The 23,938-nt window shown below is 38.5% G+C and overlaps 1 protein-coding gene across 5 annotated transcripts in view; it reads right to left on the bottom strand.

Annotated features, from left to right (window-relative positions):
- Positions 1-23,938, bottom strand: part of doc2b (double C2-like domains, beta) — a 460,613-nt gene that overhangs the window by 51,691 nt on the left and 384,984 nt on the right. For all 5 annotated transcript variants that reach the window (XM_056458622.1, XM_056458623.1, XM_056458620.1 and 2 more), the window contains 2 exons: positions 6,058-6,132; positions 4,010-4,119 (listed from right to left, as the gene is read on the bottom strand). In XM_056458622.1, the coding sequence (XP_056314597.1) occupies positions 4,010-4,119; positions 6,058-6,132 (185 nt within the window). The remainder of the gene's footprint in view (positions 1-4,009; positions 4,120-6,057; positions 6,133-23,938) is intronic.

Genomic DNA, 23,938 nt, shown 5'->3' with positions numbered 1-23,938 from the left:
ATACACACATACACACAAGCACACATAGCCACACAGTTGAAGGCCTCATGTGAAGTGATGTTTAACAGAACATGGAGTTCTGAGTATTTCCTATTCTTTTATTAATTTTTTTTTCTGGAGAAAGTCTTATTTCTTTTAGTTTGGCTGTAATAAAAGCAGTTTTTCTAGGTAATGTCTAATTAACCTAGTTAAGATTTCCCAGCTGGCACCCAATGACATAAGACATTAATATTAGGTTAGATTAAGGTCGTGACATCAGGTGATTAAAATTTTGTCTAGCCAGCATCTAAGGACAACGTTATTTTGATGTCTAATAATAACATCAAATGACGTTGATATTTGGTTGATTTTAGGTTGTGTTGAAAAGTGACCAAATTCTAACGTCGAGCCAACATCTTAAACCAACGTCATATTGACGTCAAATACTGACATTTATTAGTCAAGTATGACAATCTAAATCCAACATCTGATAGACGTTATAGTGGAAACGTCCACACAACGTCAAGCTGTAACATCATTAGACGTTGATATTTGGTTGATTTTAGGTTGGACATTGACGTCTGCCTTATGTTGGGCTCTGACATCAATGCGATTTTCATTTTCAAACAAACTGCAACGTCCACCGACACACAATGTCATCACTGACGTCATCTGACGTCATGTTGACGTCCTGTGCCTGCTGAGTTTAAAGTGCACTTTCTTGCAAAACAATTAGTTAAATAGTATGTACTGGTATCAAGGCAAAGGCAGAAAAAAAATGTTAGTTGGTAAAATTATTATGTTTAAACATGTAATGAAAAAATCTAAACTTGGGAAATATTTGAAAAATAATGAAAATTATGATAAAAAGGTGCATGTAATTTACTAACAACACAGAATAATGCAATGAAAGATGGCCATAAATACTGCAATGGTGCAAATATTAGTAAACAAAGTACCAAAGTAAGCCGAAGTTAAGAACAGCTGCAAAAATCTCTCCACAACTTTTTTTTTTGGCATTAATGTGTCACTGCGTGTCTTCAGTAAATCCCGAATTTTAAGGTTTTTAATGCCAAAAAAAGATTTACGTTGGCAAAAGCTGTTAGTAAATCTCACCCTTTGTAACAACCAATGGATGTTTTTAATCCTCTTTCTGCTGGCAAGTTAAACATGTTAAGGTAACTGGAATGGAATGTGCAGATAGCTAAATGGGGTGATTAGATCCTCTTGGTTGCTCCAAAGGGTCAAATATCATCCATATTACATGACTTTACAAACAAACTCAATATTCTGCATTATTCCAGAATATAAGAACAAACAGATTTTATGAACAACAAAACCTCATGGACTCTTTCAGTTCTGCGAGAAGTACTTTTATACCTCCATCACCAGTCCTTTTACTGGGCTTTTCATTTTGATAAATGCCCTAAGAGCCTAATGTATGGCAGCGCTCCAAGATTCATTGAAGCTTTTGAAAGCAAATGGTTGTTCGGCTTGTAATTAGTTCTCAAGTCCTGCACCACATGTGGGCCCCGACCCACCCAATTACAACTGGATCATGGGAATCATGTAACCATGGACACTTAATTAAGGAAAACATCTATATTCTCTCTTTTTTTCTTATTAAAATGGGATCTCAGCTCAATCACCACTGACATTTCTGAAAAGCCCTCATTAAACTTATTAAGTTCTTTTGCTTCGTGTGCCACTTTATTTTTTTTTTCTTTCTCCAAATCCTTGTTATCCTTTTCTTTCGATGTCACCTATATGCCATGGAAACTTTGTTTTTCTGCTCATTAGTAGAGATGTAATGGTACACCTGACCATAAAAAAACGGTCAGATTTGAAGAAATTGTTCAGCATATATATATTGGGAATATATATACAGTTGAAGTCAGAATTATTAGCCCTCCTCTATATTTTTTTCACAAATTTCTGTTTAACGAAAATAAGATTTTTTCAAATCACATTTCTAAACATAATAGTTTTAATAACTCATTTCTAATAACTGATTTCTTTTATATTTGCCATGATGACAATACATAATATTTTACTAGATATTTTTAAGATGCTAGTATTTATCTTAATTCCAATTTAAAGGCTTTACTAGGGTAATTGGGCAAGTTATAAGTATATGTTCAAAGTAAAAAAGGCTAAATCTAATTTTAAAAAGTCATTTTAACTCCAGCTTGTTGGTGAAATACCACGGGTCTCCAACGTTCTGTACATCAAGTGTCAGTTTCATTTTCAAAATGTTCTTGCTGACCATTGAGGGTTTGAGATCAGAACATTAATTTAATTTACAATTATCAAACTGTATTACTCTAGCTACTGCACAAAATGAAAATACAGCATAAACAACCATTAACTTAACATTTGTAATGGAGGCCAGCTAGTGAAGAGCTGTTAAGGTAAACCTCACTCTTCTGACCTCTAAAGGTGCTCTAGTAACAGACTTGTGTCCGACTTCCATGCAAAGAATCGCTGCATTGATCTCAGCTCAGAATGAGTGGGGTGGTGTAGGACCAGCAGGTTACACTTGGGGGCTCGTCTAGGATAGGAGTGAGGTTTAGGGGTATGAGTGTAATGGAGGCCAGCTGATGAAGTGATGTGCAGGTAAACATCACTCCTCTGACCTCTAAAGGTGCTCTAGCAACAGACATGTGTCCGACTTCCATGCAAAGAATAACCGGTTAGATCCCAGCTCAGAATGGGTTGGGTGGCGTAGGACCGGCAGGTCACTCTTGGGGACATGTCCAGGTGTTGGAGTAAGGTTTAGCGGGTGAGTGTAACGGAGGCCAGCAAGTGAAGTGCTGTGCAGATAAACCTCACTCCTCTGACCTCTAAAGGTGCTCTAGCGACAGATGCTAGGGGCCATGGTCTTTAACCTCCTTGTTAGAGCAATCGATTTCCCATGCAAAGAATCGCCTGTCCGATCCCAGCTTAGAATGGGTTGGCTGGCATAGGACTGGCAGGTTACCCTTGGGGGCTCGCCCGGGATTGGAGTGAGATTTAGAGGGGTGAGTGTAACCGAGGCCAGCTAATGAAGTGCTGTGCAGGTAAACCTCACTCTGACCTCTAAATGTGCTCAAGTGACAGACACTAGGGGCCATGGTCTTTAGATTCCTAGTTATGCTACGTTCACACCAGAAGCACATGCGGAAGAAGCATCAAGCGCGAGTGATTTACATGTTGAGTTAATGCAAAGGCGCAAATAGACATCCTGCGGCGCGAATTATGATGTAGTGCCTGTTGCTGGCGTTCCAGGGGGAAATCCTCCTGCCGACATCAACAACAGCTCATCAAACTGGGGTTGGCTCAGTCGGAAGCATCGCTAAAAGCCTTCATCATCCAGGTTAAGTTTACGGAGGAGTTCATGAACTCACAGAGCTGGCTGCACCTCTGAAAAGATCTACTGGACACGGCTGCAAACGAATGGACGATGTTTCTCAGCCTCCGTAAAGCACCTTAGTAATTTTATTATAGAGTTATTTTCTCAATAAAACCCATGTTAGCCATTAAGCAACGAAGCTAGAGTCACAAGGCAGACAGAAGCCCTGCCCGTGATGTGATTCCGCGTCCAATGTGAAGGGGACTTGACGCACGCATAAAGCGAGTAAACTCAAAATGTTCACGCTAGATATACACAAGATATTCTTTGCCCTTTTATAATGGACAGAAAGTAACAAAACCCAAAGCTTTATTGCATGAGAGTGTTCTATTATATAAAATCTAATGAAGTTTTAGTCATACATCAACTGAAACAGCATGGATTAAACATCTTAAAAGATCAAATTTAATTATAAATTTAAGAATTGACATTGATTTTAGGCACAGATTATACCATTACACCTCTACTCATTATGTATCAAATGCATGTTATTGGGTAAACAACTGTTGCTAAACTATACCAAAAAAGGGTCCCATTCTTTTGTCAATTAAATTGAGCATTCAGACTCACCTGTGGAATTTAGAAATATTACAGAGGCCTTAATTCACAATATGCAATTATCAGATTGTAATTGGGTACCTGAGAGTTTTGCGAACCATATCCTCATCTGTTATTCCATAATATGTCAGGGTCTCACTCCAGACAGGGTTGAGAGTGTTGCGCAGGGTCTTGGTGCGGAGCTTGTTGGCCTGGAAGAGATGATAGATATGCTTGTAGATTACTGGTTGTGTTCGCTGGCGCTCTTTAGTCTTTATTCTTAGCACAAACTAAGGATATACCAGGCCTTCCATTTCACCATGTCAAGCAAATCAGGGGGTTAAGCTGGGTATTTAGACATGCACCAAAGTTGGTAAGGGGGCTCCAAAATCGCAAGCCGTATTTAAGATTATAGTTGCAAACTGTTCACATGAACTGGAAGTTGCTGAGACTTCTTTCAACATGTTGATGTACTTCCAACTGAAACTGAATATTGAGTAGGGGGAGGGGTTTTTCATTTTACACATCATTTCGCACTTAGCAAACTTTTCAGGCCACGACCCCCAAAATAACAATGGTGGTTATTAATATTGCACACAACGTCGCAAACACAAGTCTAATATTGGTGTGATTTTGAATACTATTATTCTCCATGTTCAGTCATGACCTGTATTTTTTTAAGGTATCTGAGTGCTGTGAATGTGTCAGAAAGTTTAATCTGCTGCATCTGATGCAATTTCTGTGTCTTTAATATAATGTAATCACCCAAGGGGTCGCAATCTAATGGGGGGAAAAATAAAAATCGAAAGGAAGGCTGATGGTTTTTTAGTTACATGTTGTTTTTTAATCTAACTATGAACTAGTGTTTTCATATTCTGGATGTTATGGATAAAATATGGTAATTCTTATAGTTTAATAATAATAATTTTTCGATTTTTGAAAATCACCAAGATCCCCCATTGTCCCATGACCTCCCATGTTTCCTAATCCTGATGGGGTAACTGATATCTTATCCCATTCAATTACTCTTTAATCCTGAAAAGGAGAGTTCAGCTATGCTGTAGGACATATGATCTACAGAAGACGGGTGAATTAGAGGAGTCTTATATTGGCTGTAGGTAAGTGGATTGTTGGCAAGATGAGCAAGGTACCAGTGAAACAGATATATTTAATAAGATGCATAATGATCATTTCTCAGTGACAAGGAAAAACTGGCAAGCAGACAAGTGAGTTTGAAGAAAGATGTCAATCAATCAATCAATCAATCAATCAATCAATCAATCAATCTATCTATCTATCTATCTATCTATCTATCTATCTATCTATCTATCTATCTATCTATCTATCTATCTATCTATCTATCTATCTATCTATCTATCTATCTATCTATAATATTGACCATCTATCCATTCATCTATCCATCCATAATAATGGCCATCCATCTATCCACCCATCCATCTACCCATCCATCCTTAATAATAGCCATCCATCCATCCATCCATCCATGCATCCATCCATCCATCCCTAATACTGGCCACAATCTGAAATGAAAATTCAAATCCACAAGTGATTATGACAAATACAAAACATGAATGTTAATGTTTTTACTATGGTGTGTATTATGCACCACACATACGTACATGTACTTAAACACAAACACTTGTACAGTTATTATAATGGGACTTTTCCTTAAAGCCGACTCAGACAGGAAGCAATTTTCCACATAGGGACCAAAGAAATGTCCCCACAAGGTCAAACTTTACTGGTATTGTGGACACACGCACAGTTTTTTTAAGTATTGATTAAAAAGTATTCCTTAATTTAAAAATATATTGTCAAAAAATAAAGCAAATCTCCTTCCTATTATTAAAAATAGTTTTGAGGACCCAAATCTTTTGTTCCCTTAATCATTTATGCATTTCTTCCAGGATATGCTTTTTATTATTAAAGTAAGATGATTTATATTTCATTAATAATAATATTAATACAAATTTGATTAACAATACTACATAAATCTGAATAATTTCAATTCATACTGTGGCCCCCATGGAATTTTAATGAGGCCACTTGGTTGACAACCACACATAACTACAAGCCTCCTTCTATTATTGTATAAAACAATGCATCTCGACGGGCTGAAAAGCACATACCTTACTCGCTCCAGGCAGCAGGTGCAGCTTAACATAGGGATCTGACAGCCCATTGTGATCCATTGGTTTGAGTCCCTGAGAGACGGGGAAAGAAGTAGAAAAGAAATGTGTGTGACTTATGAAAAACAACCACTTTCAGACATCCAGTCAACAGCACAAAACACCATGTCAGCCTGATAGATTCCACAGGCTTTAGATATCCAATTCATGTCAAACCCTTTGCTTTTTTTTGGAAAAAAGACATCAAGTTTCAGATCCGGCCAAATAAGCTAATTAGAAAGACTGGAGGTGATGGCGTGCCTTGACAGCAGAGCACTTTCCTGGAGCTCTTAGCTTTCTATTAACATTCATTTTAGTACAGACACAAGCACTTTATGAGGACATGCCATAAAAAGTGGACGAGGGAGAAATATTAGACTTGCAGTCATGCTCAAATAAACGGAGCGATTGTGTTTGTGCCAAAAATAATGATGGATGCTGTATTTTTACATAACATTCAGCTTTTCTGGAATAATCAGCTCTCAAAAGATTCAGCCCAATGTATTAGTTATGTTTGTTGAGCTATTTAAACAGCCATGGGATCTCACACAGAACTTGAGGTTATGAATTAACTACAAGATACACAGGATTTAGAGTAAATATCAATACAAATGCCTGCTGCCAGAGAGTCTTTGAGGCAAACATCGATCTTATTGAAAAGCTCCTGACAACTATCATCTCCTCTGCTTGACTGCTTAATCTTTGAAAGATCTGCTAAGGTAGCAACGGGCTGTGTAGATCACGAGGCTCATTAATATCACAGAACGTTTTAATGAATAATACCATGCACCCTTGAGGGGAATGTTTTTGGTTACGGAAACATGTTTCACGCAAAGTCTGGATTTAGTTTTGCAGGCCAAATAATTGCTTTCATTTTGGCTGCCTGAGCAATGCAACTTTGGAACATGATTTGTAAAAAAGGGGTTTGTTATCTGCAGTAAACAACAGGCAGAAGTGCTTCTGTGGTAATAAAATCAAGGTTATTCCCACTGAGAGCAGCAGCGGAGAGAGCTTCAGGTTCTTTCCAGAGGCGCTTGGTATGAAATCGTATTACTTTGGAAAAGAAATAATGGTTTAAGAAAAAAAAATGTTCCTTTTTATTATATGCTGTCAATATAGCAAAATCGTAAAGTTTCTACTCGCAGGTAGTTTAACATGCTTAATTTGTGTTGAACAAAAGACAATTCGTGAACTACCGGTTCTACTGATATATGTAACCCAGGCTCATTCTGAAAACGTACCCCGATATACATTTCTGGTGAGTGCCAAAAACATCTCAGGAGCTAAACATCTCAGGTTTTTTTTTTTCACAAATCCACCAGAGGCCGCTGTGTACGCTTTTTGAGATCTCAAATCTCTCTTGCGAGTGCCATTCGACTGACTGACTGACCGATCGACTGACCAACCCTCTTCCTTCCTTAAACCCAACCAATAGTATTTTCAAAAGCACCGATTGACCCGACCACCCACTTCCCTTTTTAAAAAAGCAATCCAGAAAAAGAAAAGCCCTCGCCTGATTTTTACCACATTTTCAGACTTTACCACATTCACACTCTGTTGTTTATTTGTTTATTTTATTTTTTGGCTTCTGTTTTTGTCTTACCCACGTTCTGGACTCGAACACCGTCGTCGTGGTCAACTACTCTCTGCGTCTCAAGTCCGCCAATGTACATGGCGAGCTACTGGACAAAAAGCAGGAAAGCCGGAGGTAAGCGCTCAGCTGGTAAGTGCGAAAAGATACGGTGTTATACCACCCCGTAGTGTTCGTTTTAAAGACGAAATGCAGCCATACGTACTTCTGGCTACATAATTCGTAATTTCCAGAAACGTATATAGGGCTGTTTCCAGAATGAGCTTGTGTTGGGTATGTTTTTAGCTGGTCTTCACAGTTACACCATAGAAATGCACAAATGGGAAATCTACTAAAACTGTAAAATTGTAAAGTTATCTACTCGTTAACTCGTTAACGTGTGATGATTTGTATCACTGATGACGATTTGTTTGTGCGTAAATTTGATTAATATTTGGTTTTGTATATTCTGAAGTGATTGACATGATTTATATCTTTATGGAAGTTTATTTTATATTTCATCACCCGTTGATTGTTTTGTGAAGGGTATTAATAGGTATTGTGCCTGGGGCTGGAGTTTTTTTAACTAAAATGTGTTGAAGTTAAAGCTTGTTTGCTTTGTTTTTTCTCCTTTAATAATATATTGATTGGGTCGATTGAACATTTGATTTTTGTTTATTTGATTAAATCATACATTTGTTCAAACTTTTTTTTTATTTAATGGAATTGTTTGAGTAACTAAAAAAATATGTCCTCAGTATTTACTAATATGTTTATGTTGTATTGCATTGACTACTTGTTAGAAACAAGGGCTTTCACAATATCATATTTCGACTAAACAGAGGAGGCTGTTTAGCTTATTGTCAATTAAGTTTTTGAAATTAGTGAATTCTGTGAACTGATGTGGCTTCATATCACTGAAATTGCATTGTTAATTCATTCATTTTCCTTCGGCTTAGTCTCTTTATTCATCAGTGGTCACTACAGCGGAATGAACTGCCAACTTATGCAGCATATGTTTTACACAGTGGATGCTCTTCCAGCTGCAACCCAGTACTGGGAAAGAAATTGCAGTTTTAAAGTATTTTATACAGTGATAAGGGCTATGCCAATGAGTGTTACGTAATAAATATACATTATTATTATAAAAATACCAGACATGGCTGGAAGAGCACAGATAAAACATATATTGTTGCCATGACATATTGATTTCCGTTATGTTTATTTAAAATGTCAAAATTTTAATCAGCACTTTATTAATCTACAACGATAGTTGGATATTGCTCAAAAATATACAATTAGGTCCATAAATATTTGGACAGACACAATTCTAACATTTTTGGCTCTATACACAATCACAATCAATTCACAATTTGAAATTAAACAAACAAGATGTGCGTTAACTGCAGACTGTCAGCTTTAATTTGAGGGTATTTATATCCAAATCAGGTGAACGCTGTAGGAATTACACCAGTTTGCATATGTGCCTCCCACTTGTTAAGGGTCCAAAAGTAATTGGACAGAATAATAATCATAAATTAAACTTTCACTTTTTAAAACTTGGTTGAAAATCCTTTACAGTCAATTACAGCCTGTAGTCTGGAACACATAGACATCACCAGACACTGGATTTCATTCCTGGTGGTGCTCTGCCAGGCCTCAACAGCAACTGTCTTCAGTTGTGTCGATGTCCAAATATTTATGGACCTAACTGTATATATTTGTGTGTAAACCAATTACTTTTACTACTTTCTGTACAAGTGCTCCCTCTGGCATTGGGTGCAATGAAAGTTAAATTATGTGAACGTGAATTTCAACATGGGGAGAACATGCTCCACACAGAAATGCCAACTGGCCCAGCCAGGACGACATTGCTAACCACTGAGCCACTGTGCCGCCCTTTCAACTTTCGATTTCCTGAATTTCAGCCCAAGCCTAATGAGGGTCGACTTTTTGAGTCAATATTCAGCTCACAGGTCACACAAAGGCCAGGTATCAGGCTTGTTTCATCTATTTGATTCAGGTATTGATTTGAGAGGCTAAAATGATCAAACATGCTTTGCTGAAAAAACAAAACAAAAACATTAAACTAAACTAAATACAAAAAACTTCCAAACATTTTTCAAAATGTCTTGCTCAGAATAACCTGATGTACACACACAGGATGGATAAAGCTAGTTCTAAATCATCATTTCTGCTTTTACTGGACCTGTCTGCTGCCTTTGATGCAGATCTAGCCTCTCCTCAATGGGGATTTACTGAAATCCCACTGTGCGGGTTGGTCCAAAGCACATCAGCTCATCACAGGGGTACCTCAGAGATCTGTTCTTGGTCCCCTTCTATTCTCAATTTACACCACATCACTAGGACCCATCATCCGAGCACATAGTTTGTCTTATCACTGTTATGCCGACAGCACAAAGCTCTATTTTTCATTTCAGCCAGATGATCCATCGGTAGTTGCATGGATCTCACACTACCTTTAAGATATCTTGGCATGGATGACAGATCATCACCAACAGCTTAATCTGGCAAAAACAGAACTTCTCATCTTCCCTGGTATATTCAGCTCCAGCTATTCAACATCATTTCTCCATCCAGCTGGGATCACCATCTAATTTAGTGAGGAATCATGTCCTTCGAGGATTACATTACAAGCACAGCATGACAATGCAGGTTTGCTCTTTACAGCATCAGAAAAATCAGAGCCTTCCTGACTGACATTGTTCCACAATTTCTTTTCAAAGCTCTAATTATTTCTAGGCTGGACTACTGTTATGCTCTTCTGGCTGGACTCCCATCTTACAATGAACAAGTTATTTACACTTACATGTTTCGATGTACATGTTATCTTACACTTACCCATCTTACACTAGCTATCAGTTTAAGCAAACACCAAATTCAAATCATTGATGCATGCTTGCAGAACTTCCACCAGCTCTGTAACCTCTTACCTCCACTTGTTTACAGTCTACGCCCCCTCTAGGAGCCTCCAGTCAATGAGTGAGTGCCGTCTTGTGATTAGTATCATAGAGAGATTCTAAATCAAATTCCAGAACCTTTTCATTCTTTCCAAGACTGTTGAATCACTGGTATTATTCAATTGCCAGCTAAAACCTAATCTCTTCTGTGAGCACTTGAATACATCATTAAAAATAAACCTTTAGCTTACCTTCCTTACTCTAGCTCTTATTTCTGTAAGCAATATCAGTACCTTTGGATACGTGTATAATGCCTTTTCATGTTGAGTCGCTTAATGACTTCGTCAATTGTAAGTTGCTTGGGACAAAAGCAACTGCTAAATGACTACATGTAAATTAACTCAAAGAACTGAAAATAAATATAACCTCTGTAATTGTGCACTATGTAAGCTGTGTAACGAGGAGGAGAAACAACAGCAACAACATAATCATCATCCAAAAAACAGGCTCCAGTTACTGTAGATACAACACTGGATAATTAGTGTTATATTATAGTTTGTGTATTATTCATTTTTTTAATTTCAGGCTTACTGACAGAACAAGAATATTACAATGATTCTAACTTACACTGTATCAAATGCTCCCAGTTCTGCCAATTGTAGCTCAAACTCAGTCCCTGCATTGACACATCATAAGTAAACAGCATTTTTCAAGTCACCTACAATTTCAGAGTTGAAGTGAGATATGGACTCAATCACAGCAGGACATAAACAATGTTTTCCAGTCATTCCTGTGTATCTGTGTCTTGCAGACTTCATCAGGTTCTCCTCCAGGATTTGTCTTTATTTTGCTGCAAGCCTGCCAGGCATTCCCACAGCGTGACGCTGCCACCACCTTACTTCACCATGGGAATAGTGTGTTTCTGATGTGCAGCGTTTGGCTTATGCCAAATATGTCGTTTATTCGAATGGCCAAACATCTCCATTTTGGTCTCATCAAAGGACAGAACTGTCCTCCAGCTGGCTTCAGAGTCTCCCACATGCTGTGGTGAGATTTCACATGACATTTTTGTTTAATAGCGAGTTTCTTTTTGACATTCTCTCATTATGATAGAAGCCCCCCCGAGCAACAGTTTAATGCACAGTTGAAGCTCTCCAATCTCAGTAACTGATACAGAGATTCTCCATTACAATTCAAACTGTGCCTTCTGTATATATATATATATATATATAAGGGATGCTCTGATCAGGATTTTTGTCGCTGATACAGAGTACCCATTCTAACGCTTCAAGCTTTATAATACATTAAGCACATTTCCCCCTTAACTATGAACCTTAAGAGAAGATGTCGCCTTGCTAAAGTAATGTGTGTTTATATAGCGCGTTTATCATGTATGGCCATACACCCAAATCACTTCACAATCATGATAGGTGATACAGCCAATTTGGTGGATGGGGATGATTGGGAAGCCATGATCGTAAGGGCCGATGGAGGGAATTTGGCCAGGACACCAGAGTTACACCCCTACTCTTTTACAAGAAGTGCCATGGGATTTTTTATACCCAAAGAGAGTCAGGACCTTGGTTTATCATGTCATCCAAAAGACGGTGCTCACTGACAGTAAAGTGTCCCCTTCACTGTACTGGGACATTAGGACTCACTCAGACTGCAGTTTGAGCGTCCCCCTGCTGGCCTCACTAACCAACAGCAACCTTGTTTTTCCCATGTGGCCTCCCATCCAGGGACTGACCAGTCTCAGCCCTGCTTAGCTTCAGTGAGTAACCAGTCTTGGGTTGCAGGGTGATATGGCTGTAAAACTGTTTCTGAAGCAGCAAAACAGCATTTTATAATGATATTTCGAATTGTTATTTGACACTTATCACTGGCGCAATGGCTGCTAAAAATATCAGTTTTGCCATCATAGAAAAGAAATAAAAAGTCACATAAAAAAAGCCAAACTAGTCTGCGCTATTGGTGTAGTGGTTAGTGCGTTGACACATGTACTTCAGTGCTCAATCCGGAGTTCAATTCTCGCCTTGAGGTCCTATGTCAATCCTTTCCATCTCTCTGCTCCCCACACTTTCCTGTCAACATTCTCTACTGTCCTATCCATTAAAGGTGAAAACCCGATAAAATAATTATAAAAAAAGCCAAATTAGGAAAAAAAAAAAAAAAATATATATATATATATATATATATATATATATGAAAAGGTCACTTCTCTTCCTAAGAATTTAAGAGTATTTAATCAACGTTCGCCATTTTTAGCTAGGTCAGAAGGCCTATTGAATTTTAGCATTTAAACATCACAGGCCAAAATGAGCCATGGCCAGACTGATTTTAATATAGATTCAGAATATAGCACAGGTATGTATCCATGCTTCACTGATGCATTTCTTTCTCTCAGGTAGGGCTCCTGTGTGCAGTCATGGGTGAGATGAGCAGATTTTAGAGGGCCAGAAAAAGGGCCAAACTCTCCAGACTAACATATAAAGGCTGTCAAAATCACAATCCTAATTAATTATTTTCTGCTTCTGTGAGCTATACAGTTTAAACTTGTCAAAAAAAAAGCCTTGCTTGGGATTCACACCTCTATCTCTCCACTTTTGTTTAGCTTGTGGGTACATGGAGACAGCACGTAAAGACATAAATAAGCATCACTGTTGCATTTAACACAATATCAGCGCCTGAGAAATAAAACAAACGAACATGAGGGGGTGTGAGAAAAACTCTCAGTCTTCGACAAGTTCTCTGCATGGGCAAAAGAACATGGCAGGAGAAGTGATGGGCAAAAAAACAGCGTCTAATCTAGTGCAGCTTGGAAAAAAAATGACAAAAAAATTGAGACTGAGATTTTTAAGACGTAGAAAAAAAGTTTTGGAAAAAAATGTCAAGTTCTTTTTATACTGCTGCTTTGTGAAATGCACCGTATGCACAACCAAACAGATGCAGAATAAAATGAGTTGGGATTTCTGCCATTACCCCCTAGACAACAGTAGTTCATATGGTCACACTTCATGTTAATGTACAATTCACGCTATTGACACACCATTTACCTAGATTTTTAGCTCAATAAATACTAATTAGCTGCTTATTAATAGTTAGAAAGGTAGTAGTTGGGTTTAGGTATTGGGCTGGTTTAGGGATGTAAAATAAAATCATAACACTTAATAATTAATAATTACCAGTGGTAAATGGTGTGAATTGTTATTAAACTAACGTGTTATTGTTCATATCAATGCCTATGGCTGATATTATTGGCCAAAAATGCTGCACACCATTTATCAAAAGTCAAAATGTCCATTCCAGACACGAAAGAGTGTTAGTATGTGTGGTAAAATGAGCAAGATGCAGTGGGTGTGTTGTGTCAGGCCTTGGAGAGAAATTTATTATTTATTAATCTCTCATAAAATGTCCCAAAAGAGCAAATAAATTGCACCAAGGAGAAAACTGTCCAAATACATGGAGGACTCGATATCCTCATTGGACCAAGGAATTTCCCTGTCTGACTAATCTGGGCTTATCAGTCTAGTGACTCTGTGCTCCCTTCCTGGACTCACAAGATAATAGCGGCATTCACACCAGGTAATTATAGGAACTATAATTAATAGTTATATTCTATTATAACTCAAGCCATTTTGTCGGTTGGTATTTGCACCTTTACTAGTAGGAACATATGCCAACCAACAGCAACATCAAGCGCACCATTCAACAAAATCAACAACTAGATGATGTACACTTGGATAAATCATGCAAATAATGTCCCTTTTGGGCCATAATAGCTTGACACGTGTGGCTGTACCTTACTCGCTCCAAAATGGTAAATAGTCAAACCTTACACTACCTGACTAAAGTCCTGTCACCTATCCAAGTTTTAGGAACAACAAATAATAACATGACTCCTAGTTGATCATTTGGTATCAGAAGTGGTTTATATGAAAGGCAAAGGCCTCTAGATTACGCTTATTTTACCAAAATAAAATCTGATCATGCCTTGTTTTTAATTATTTAATTAGGACAGTAAGGTCTGACTATGCTTAGACAAAAGTCTTGTCTCTTAACAGAAATAATGTACAGTATAGAATATAAAGTCATGGTGCAGTGGAAAAAGAATTAATATTGTGTATGACTCCCATGAGCTTGGAGGACTGCATCCATACATCTCTGCAATGACTCAAATCACTTATGAATAGTCATCTGGAATGGCAAAGAAAGCGTTCTTGCAGGATTCCCAGAGTTCATCAAGACTCTGGATTCATCTTCAATGCATTTTCCTTCATTTCTGGTGACTGAGCTGGCAAATCCTGGAGCACCTTGACTTTCTTCACTTTCAGGAACATTGATGTGGAGGCTGAAGTATGAGGAGCGCTATCCTGCTGAAGAATTTGCCCTCTCCTGTGGTTTGTAATGTAATGGGCTGCACAAATGTCTTGATACCTCGGGCTGTTGATGTTGCTGTCCACTCTGCAGATCTCTCACACGCCCCCATACTGAATGTAACCCCAAACCATGATTTTTGCTTCACCAAACTTGACTGATTTCTGTAAGAATCTTGGGTCCATGTGGGTTCTAATAGGTCTTCTGTAGTATTTTTGATGATCGGGATGCAGTTTAACAAATGATTCATTAGAAAAATCTACCTTCAGACACTTTTCCAAATGATCAACTAGGAGTTATTATTTGTTGCTCTTACAACTGGGATTGACGACAAGTCAGCTAGTGTAACACCCATGTTAGGTGTTATGGGAACTTAGTTATAGGAACTAGCTACTTCAATAATGTTTTACACTCAAAGTGGCTAGTTCCTATAACTAAGTTTCTATCATTCCTTGGGGCTAACCCTAACATGGGTGGACCAGAACTTTTAAAGTTACAACTTTGTGCTCCATCTACCCTAAAAGGTAAACATGCGTGTCTTAGATTAGTAAAGTTCTACTATTTACCATTTTGGAGCAATTAAGCTCCGAAATATAATATATATTTTAGCCAGATGTGCCAAACTACTGTGTCCCATTGTTACGGCTGTTGCCTGCTTGTGCGTGTATCATGACGTCACTCACTGTTTGTTTCCTAGAGTCTGGTCCACCTTTGCGCACCTGTGGCAAGTTGCGCCATTTGCAAACTGGCTATAAATATGGACCAACGTTGAGCAGAGAGGGGAGACTTTACTGTCAGCCATCAAAATTTATTCATTTTACTTTAATTTCCTGCCTTTTTCCCTTAAGTCTTACTTTGCTATGCTTTATTATTTGTTGGGTTGTTAGTATTAGGTTAGTGTTGTATACTTGTTGGAGAACGTGAGTTTGATTATTTATTCATTCTTGCTTAGTTGTGACACATGATTTGTTTGATTGTTTTGTTGTAATAAATTTACTAGTTTAGACAAAACTTGATTCATGTGTCCTCTTTGTTACGTTCCCTTGATGGATTAACCTTTTTGAAAAAAAAAAAAAGGGTTTGTAACACCCATAAGAGGCATTATTTGCATGACTTATATGAGTGTACATCATCTCTAGTGTTGCGTCCCAATTCACATACTTCTACTACACCCTAAAAGTATGTACTTTTTTTGTAAAGGAAAAGTATATACTTTTGAGTGTGTAACAGAGTTACGTCTCCTTGATTACTTATATCCCCTGTCAATCATCTCGACACATCATCCACACTTCTTTCACTCATTAATTACCTATCTTATTGGAGAAGCAGAAGCAGGATAATCTGCCATTCGTTAGTCTTTCATGCAGAGAAATCTCCTCAGGTCTTTGGGTAATTATGCATTCAGAAGTTCAATTTAGTATGTCCAAACATATCTTGATATAGGTTCACATTGTTGTCGCAGATAAAATATAACACAGAAAATGCGGTTTAAACATGTTTCAGTTGGCAAGATATTAATTAACAGTCAATTCAACAACTTTACCGAAGCCTCTCTACTTGACGGTTGGTCTCGTGCGTCCGCCATGTTTGTAGTTTGTGTTGTTTACATTTTTTACCCAAGTTCTAGTTCTAATCAATTCACATACAAATGTGCAAGGTATTGCGGGCAATATTAGCAGTTAGAGTATGGATGCTTTTACACCAAGTTTTTACCGGAAATAATAAACCATCCAGGAACTTTTGACATACTCTTTTCAACAATGGCTTGGGACATACTAATTCTATTTTCGAATACTATTTAAAATGGATAGTATGCGAATTGGGACGCAGCATCGTTGTTGATTTTGTTGAATGGTGCACTTGATGTTGCTGTCGGCTGGTATATGTTACTGTACATTCACACCGAAGGCAGCGAGAGCGTCAAAGTAGCCGGAAGTCATTCCTTTTCAATGGGAGCCGGCGACGATATGTGGCACGTCTTTGCTGGTGTGGGTGTCGAGGAGATTTGAAATCAAGTCAACTTTAAAGTAATGAGCTATGACGCAGTTCAGCGACAAGCAATAGGAATGTAGAAGTCCACTGCTTGAGAGGAGTCCAGAGAACACAGTCCTGTAAATTTTGTTTCCGACCCCAGTTGTTCCCAAGGGTTTTAGCATTGCAGTTTAATTAAATCTCACCGAATTTCCAATTATTTACGATGTTTTCTTAGAGGAACTTAAATAAAAAAAGTTACTAGTGAGTTACTGATGTGCATTAATGTTATATATGAAGAGTTTAAATGCAAAAACCTCTAAATGCCATCTGAAATTGTCATCTAAAATGAGCATTTTTATCAGGCCCCTGTGTGTATGTTCAGCAATATCACTTTTATAGCAAAGAACAAGTCCTTTTCCTGGTCTTTAAAGTGAAATAAATCAACATAAACAAAGGAGGCTAAAAAAATTAATTTTCGATGGAAATTTCAGACGGCACTTTTTTTTTTTTTTTGCATCTGAACTCTTCATATGTTTTTTTTTTAAACGGGAATCTTATGCTAACTAACAACAGTAGAAAACAGTATTGCTGCTTCAGAACATTTCAGATATATGGACACATATTGGACAAGTGGAGCAAAGCCACCCCACATACAACAACTGGATCTTCCATAGTTAAATAAATTTGATAAAAGGCACGCAACATTTTCACACTAGAAAGCACATTTTTTATATGCAGTAATTTAAGTGATTTGTTGATATGCTGTAACGGCTCCTTTAAATATAAGATCAATGTAGCCAATTTTCACGCTCTCGCCGCCGACGCTGTGTAAGCTGACAGCGTTGTCGCCAGGGTGTCCAGAGCGAACTTGGACGCTCTCGCCACCTTTGGTGTGAACGCACAGTTAGAGTTCCTACTAGTGAAGGTGCAAATACCGACCAACAAAACGGCTTGAGTAGAAAAGTTATCGAAGGTTCAGCCTGGTGGCTGGGTCCTATAACTATTAGTTACATTTGCAGGTTTTCTATGGACTCAAAAACTAGAGGCAGATGTACAGTCAGGTACATCAGGCAAATATTGTCCCTAATGGGTCATGAGAATGGATTTTATCAAGAGGGCATTTAAAACGGTTTAATTCTCGTGTTATTATTGTTCTAAACCCAGCTTCTGGAATGACCCAGTGTTAACTATTGCTGGTGTGAAAAGCCACAATGAATTCAATTTACACATGAAAAAACATAGGAATCCAGACTTAGGGTTTACACTGACTGGGAAGTCAACCTGGTGAAGAAGTAAGTGTTTCTATCATAAAAAATGACACTCTTCCGAGTTATCTGTTCCTACTTCTGACCTATAACAGGACAACCCATAAGCACTGGTCTCATCCGAGCTACAAAGCAGTTTTCAAAGATCCACAGGTCCGCTCGGCTATGTGATTGTGTTTGTGAGCCTGTCGGTGTGTGCGTGCAGAGACTGCAGATGTTCTCTTTGAAGGTGCTGCATCTGAGGTCCACTCCACCATACAAGAGAACTGACGCAACGAAAATAAAGACAAGCACAAAATAAACCTCGCTTTCACCATACGTTTATGTTTTCCCATCTCCCTGCTGCCATAAATCCAATTCCAATACAGCTAAAAACGTTTCCATTACAAACACGGTTTCGAGATCCGAGTTATCTGTGTTGAGTCAGGCCTAATTCAGGATTTGTTCTGCGTTTCAGTGCTGCGTGACATATCGGTGTGTTGTAAACTCCAGCCCGCCTGAGCAGATCGATAAAGAAAAACGGCTGCTGCGTGATTTAATATGGTGCAATGGTGAAATGCCCCATTCTAAAGGATGCGTTCACTACAGAGGAACTAAACTCTTCATCAAAGGTCTGTCTGGAACCGGGTGGGCGTAAGCTTAATGAGCGTTTGCAGCGTCCCAGGTTGACCTCATCTATTCAGAATAAGCGTGAAACAGACAAACGAAGGTCTCCTGAGCACGCAGCCAACAATAAATGCGTTATAGGGCGTCCGATTACAGTGTTGCCTGTGAATGGATGGTTGATCATAATTATGGAGACGTTGGAGAAATGACCAGTGTGAAAGGAGATGGGCGGCTTGCATCAGCGAGTGCGTATGTATGAAAGCCCACTCATTCATACCGCTTTACTTACTGCTGCCAAACAACCACATTTCCCTTCCTATCTCCCCGTCAAGCGCTAACTAGTTAGATCTGTTTCATCTGCCAAATTATGCCTCTTTATTCTTCCGGATAAACATCCTATTGCTCTTAAAAATGAAAGTGTGTGTGTGTGTTGGGGGGGTCTGTGAAAAGGAAAGGGCTGGTCGAAATCAAATGTGTTTCAGGAGAGCAGATGGAGGTTCCAGCACAGATGACTCTCAATGGGTGAGAACTGAATGCCGTCCAAACACCATTGAGCCACACAGTTCATTGCCATGTGCTCGTAATGCTTTACGGATAAACATTAGTACAAGCTGGAGGTGGGATTGAAAAACACACGGAGGAAGTGAGAATAAATGTAAGAGTAACATCTCAATACGCAGAATGTTTAATGTGGAGAGACCTAACATTGGTTAACTTAAAACGCCTCAGTTTTGCTGTGCATGGGAATCAGATTTGCGATCCTTATGGGGACATTTTATCGTCACAATGTGAGGAATACATGAACCATGCACACACACACACACGTTTTCTTCATCTTTCTACCTGATTTATGGTTGTGCACAGAGAGGCTGCATTGCTCCATGTCAGACTCAAAGATAAATTAGTAGCCTTAAGTGTGTGACATTGCCTAATGAATTCACATCATTCCTAAGTCAAATGGCCAATATTATTGCAAGAAAGTATTTAATTAAGCAAAGTCACAAGAGCAAGCTGACTGTTTCCATGAACGGAAACGTGACAATGATATTATATATTTTAATAAAATGTCATTCAATTTCATCCAATAAACAGTTAAAATTAAGTAAATTTCAGTTTTAGTATTTATAATTAAAATTAAGTAAAATAAGTAAAAATAAAGTACAATTGTTTTATTACTGATGAATGAACCACTTTGAACACATCAATTTGAATAAATAATTGATACTCCTCCAGGTTAATATTTACAATATTATTCTAGTAACATAATGGTGATAGTGTGGATAGAGTTGTCTAAAGGTGTTTTCACACCTGTTTTGATCCGAAACGGGGATTAAAATTGTTACAATGTTGCACTTTGTACTTGGTGCGGTTCGCTTTCACACGGCAAAGATTCTAAATGGACCAAAAGAGCTAAAACATGTCACTCTCCTCACCATGGTCAGAGTTTCACTGCAGAGTCCCGCTCAGCTGTCATGCGTCATTATTTTAATATATGGCAATGAGCAACAAGACATTATGGCCCAATCCCAATTCTATTTTTGTACCCCTACCCCTTCCCCTTGGGCCTTACAACCGAGGGTTAAGGGACAGGGCTTCAAAATGTACTCCTAAGAATTGGGACAGCACTACAGCACCTGCACATGTCATCATTTGTCATCGCGATCTCATGTTTCATGTGAGATCAGACGATCATGACTGCTGTAGTTATTCCAGTTGTGCTATTTTTTGGTATTTATCTTCAGGAAATAACAGAAGGCATATATTAAGTTATCATAATCTAATGTGCCAAATAAGATCGTAACTGTACTTTGTATTTACACCCTAGCCATATTCATCATCTAAACACAAGAAAACAACATTAACATTATAGCAGACACTGTAAAAAGCTCATTTCCAGCCACTAGACTTTTCTGACAGGGTATTCCAGTGTCATTGAGTGTCAGAATGTTGTGGGACTGGTATACAGGAGTTATTATTATGGATTATAGATCGCGAAATTTAGTGGGGGTTTTTTGTGTTTTTTTTTTTTTTTTAAAGCATGACGGTAAAACATGAACGCGGTTATGAATATATTAAAACATGTGCTTGTTTGTTGTAAAAATTCGTAATAATGACAAAAAATACTAATTTGTGAATCTGCTTACTTCCGGGTTCAGCAATACTGCCGTTGTGGCTGGTGCTTTCTGGGAAATTTTCTTACCCCTTGGTTTCGAGTGTGGTCCTGAAAAATCTTTGTTCGAAGGGGTATTCACCCCATTCCCCTTAGCCCTACGCCTTCAAACTAAAGAGAATTGGGACTCAGCTACCCCTTGGCGTGAACGCGCAAAACGAGGGGTAAGGGGTAGAATTGGGATTAGGCCTATAAGTGAAAAGCTACGTTTTAATTTTGAACGGTGACATCCACAGACATCGTCACCAAGTATAAATCAGAGGTAAGACTCCCCCTTTGCTAGAATTATGCATTATAGGCTTTACATTATAGAGAGATCAGATAAACCAAGACTGCAGTTTGGTCAGTTTTCCTAACGGATAAACAGCTCTCTTTAATAGTTCAGCATGCTTTCACTTTCGTATTTGACATGAAACGCACATTTACCGGTAGGAATGACCTCCTGCCCTACTCATAATTCTCTCTTCATATAGCTGCATTTATGCCTATGACATACCCATGATACACAGTGATATAGCCTGGCTCGGATCGTTTTACTTTCTCACTACAATCGATCTGCTCCAGAGTTCGTTTCAATCGTTTCACCTTATTCAGGTGATCTCGGACCGATTGTTTTGGCACGGATCTGAGAGCGATTGCTGGATTCACATATGCCAAATGAACTGCGCTAACTGGGGAAACAGGCCAGATTCCGAAACAAAAGTCTTGGTGTGAAAGCACCCTAAGTCTACACCCATAGTCCTGGTCTCAACACACTCTGGACTAATACCAATACTACTTCTAAATAATAATAATACAGTATTACATTATTTGTATTATTATTATTATTATTGCAGTACTGGAAAATAAATGATTATTATATTACTATTATGTGTTATTATAGTATATTGTTATTATTTTTTCAGGCTGGAATGGCATCCGATAGATTTCTCGCTTTCTCATGTCATGAATGCACACATTAAAGATGACAGTAGACAACCCACTAGATCATGTCATTCACCAGTTAGAAAAGTTTATAGTACTTTATAATACTACAATTGTATTATATCTAGCACATTTTCAGATGTATAGCAGGCCAAACTTGTCATAATGTGCAATATTTCATGCATGCAAAGATCGCTGGTCTCACTCTGTCACGTGCTTTGTTCTAAGGTGGCTACTGTATGCTTAGTGGTTGGGTGGCGGCGTGCAGGAATTACAATTATTACTAAGCCATACTTACATGGTATTTGAGACCAAATATTCAAAGTAGCATGGTAAACAATATATGAAGTGCGTCACAGGTTGTAATTGTTCAAGATGTGAATGTAAATGTGAATATAAAACCAACTTTAGCTCAGTAAAGCAGGCTAGGCAGAATAGCGCCATTTACTGATGTTCTGTTGTTAAACTAAATAAAACTCTACATTATCGATGCTGTAAAAGGTCCCTTATGAAACAAAAAATAGTCACATCAATCGCTTGCCCAGAAGATTTCAGTGGCTGAAAAACACCTTCGTGCAAATAACCCATTAGTAATCCAATACAATCTACATCAACTTTGCGTTAAAATATAACATTACCCCTCTAAAACAAATACTTTAGCTATTGTGTCATCCTTCTGCCAAAGTGCAAAAGTAACTCCAATATTGATTTAGGATTTAACATTTTTTTGATTCAGCATTTGTTTTAACCGCCGTCACTTGTGTACATGTGACCACGGCTTGTGTGCACACACAAATGGTGGATCTGCATGAACAGAGGTGCGCAGTTGTACAAATCTACATTTGTTGACTGACAGTTTGGGCTATTGTTGGAATTGTCGGCCCGACAATATTTAATCGGATGACCATATTTTAGTTTTATGCCTCACCCAGATTATAAAAATACATATAAACACAATTAGATCATTTACTTTAAAGGGCACCTATGGTGAAAAATCTACTTTTCAAGCTGTATGGACAGACATATGTGTAGATATAGTGTATAGACTGTCATATTGGGGTGATGTAAACACACCCAGTAATTTTTTTTCAATTTAACAACATAAAAACGGTGGACCAATTGGAACGGTGTTTAGATTGACCGCAACTTTACGTAGGAGTGCGGTCCCCCCGCCAACTAATATTGATTGACAGGCGCGCATTACCATATCCTCAGTTTGTTGTTTCATGTCCGCCAGTTTCAGCGTGTGAGTCAAAGCGATGTTACCAAAGGAGCACCCTTGCTCTATTTTTAGATGTAAGGCTCATTGGCTCAACACAAGATCGACATTCACCACACGATCGCTCTCATCGGAGCCATTGTTTGTAACTTTAGGTGGGTTTGCAAACATGTGTACTTTTCATTGCGTCTACCTTAAACTTCAGCAGTTTGCATTTCTTGCGGTCACAGAAGCTCCCTGCTAAGTAGGTGCAGCTGGAAAGCGCATGCCTCACGTGCGTGTCCTTCAATTGGAAATAAAATAACAAACTTGCCTGCAGGTTACACACCAGAAGCGCAGCGCCATGCATTTTAGAATACTAAACATGGGTTTCTATCAGGGTACACACAACAGTGCCTCAAGTCGGCGGCTGTCCACGGCGCTCAGCCACGACTCAGGACACTTCATATTTCTGCCGCGCCACAGGGCACCATCTGAATAGTTTCATTTTAAATAACATGCAAATGTGCCTGGTGTCTGGTGTGCCATGTTGTGACTCTGAGCGGCGCATCCGGTGCCTCAGTTAAAGTTAATCCAGTGTGCGTGGTTATTAGTCTTGGTGTATAAGCTTGGAACTTTAAACTAGCACACAGTTGGCTGTAAAACTATACAAATTATACAAATGATTTTGTAGTCTCTGCTTGGTCTGTGTCCGAGTTGTACATGTATGGCTGAATGATGGTCCTCTCACTCATGTTGCTTCTCTCTGTCTGCCTGTCTGTTGCCAAACACAAAGCGGGAGAGCTCTTGGCTCCGCCCCCTTGTTACGGTGAAGCT

Source organism: Danio aesculapii, chromosome 5, assembly GCF_903798145.1.
Source record: "Danio aesculapii chromosome 5, fDanAes4.1, whole genome shotgun sequence".
In the NCBI taxonomy this organism is placed as follows: domain Eukaryota; kingdom Metazoa; phylum Chordata; class Actinopteri; order Cypriniformes; family Danionidae; genus Danio; species Danio aesculapii.
Note: the sequence above shows the minus strand (reverse complement) of the source record. Positions and strands in the feature narration are given on the sequence as shown.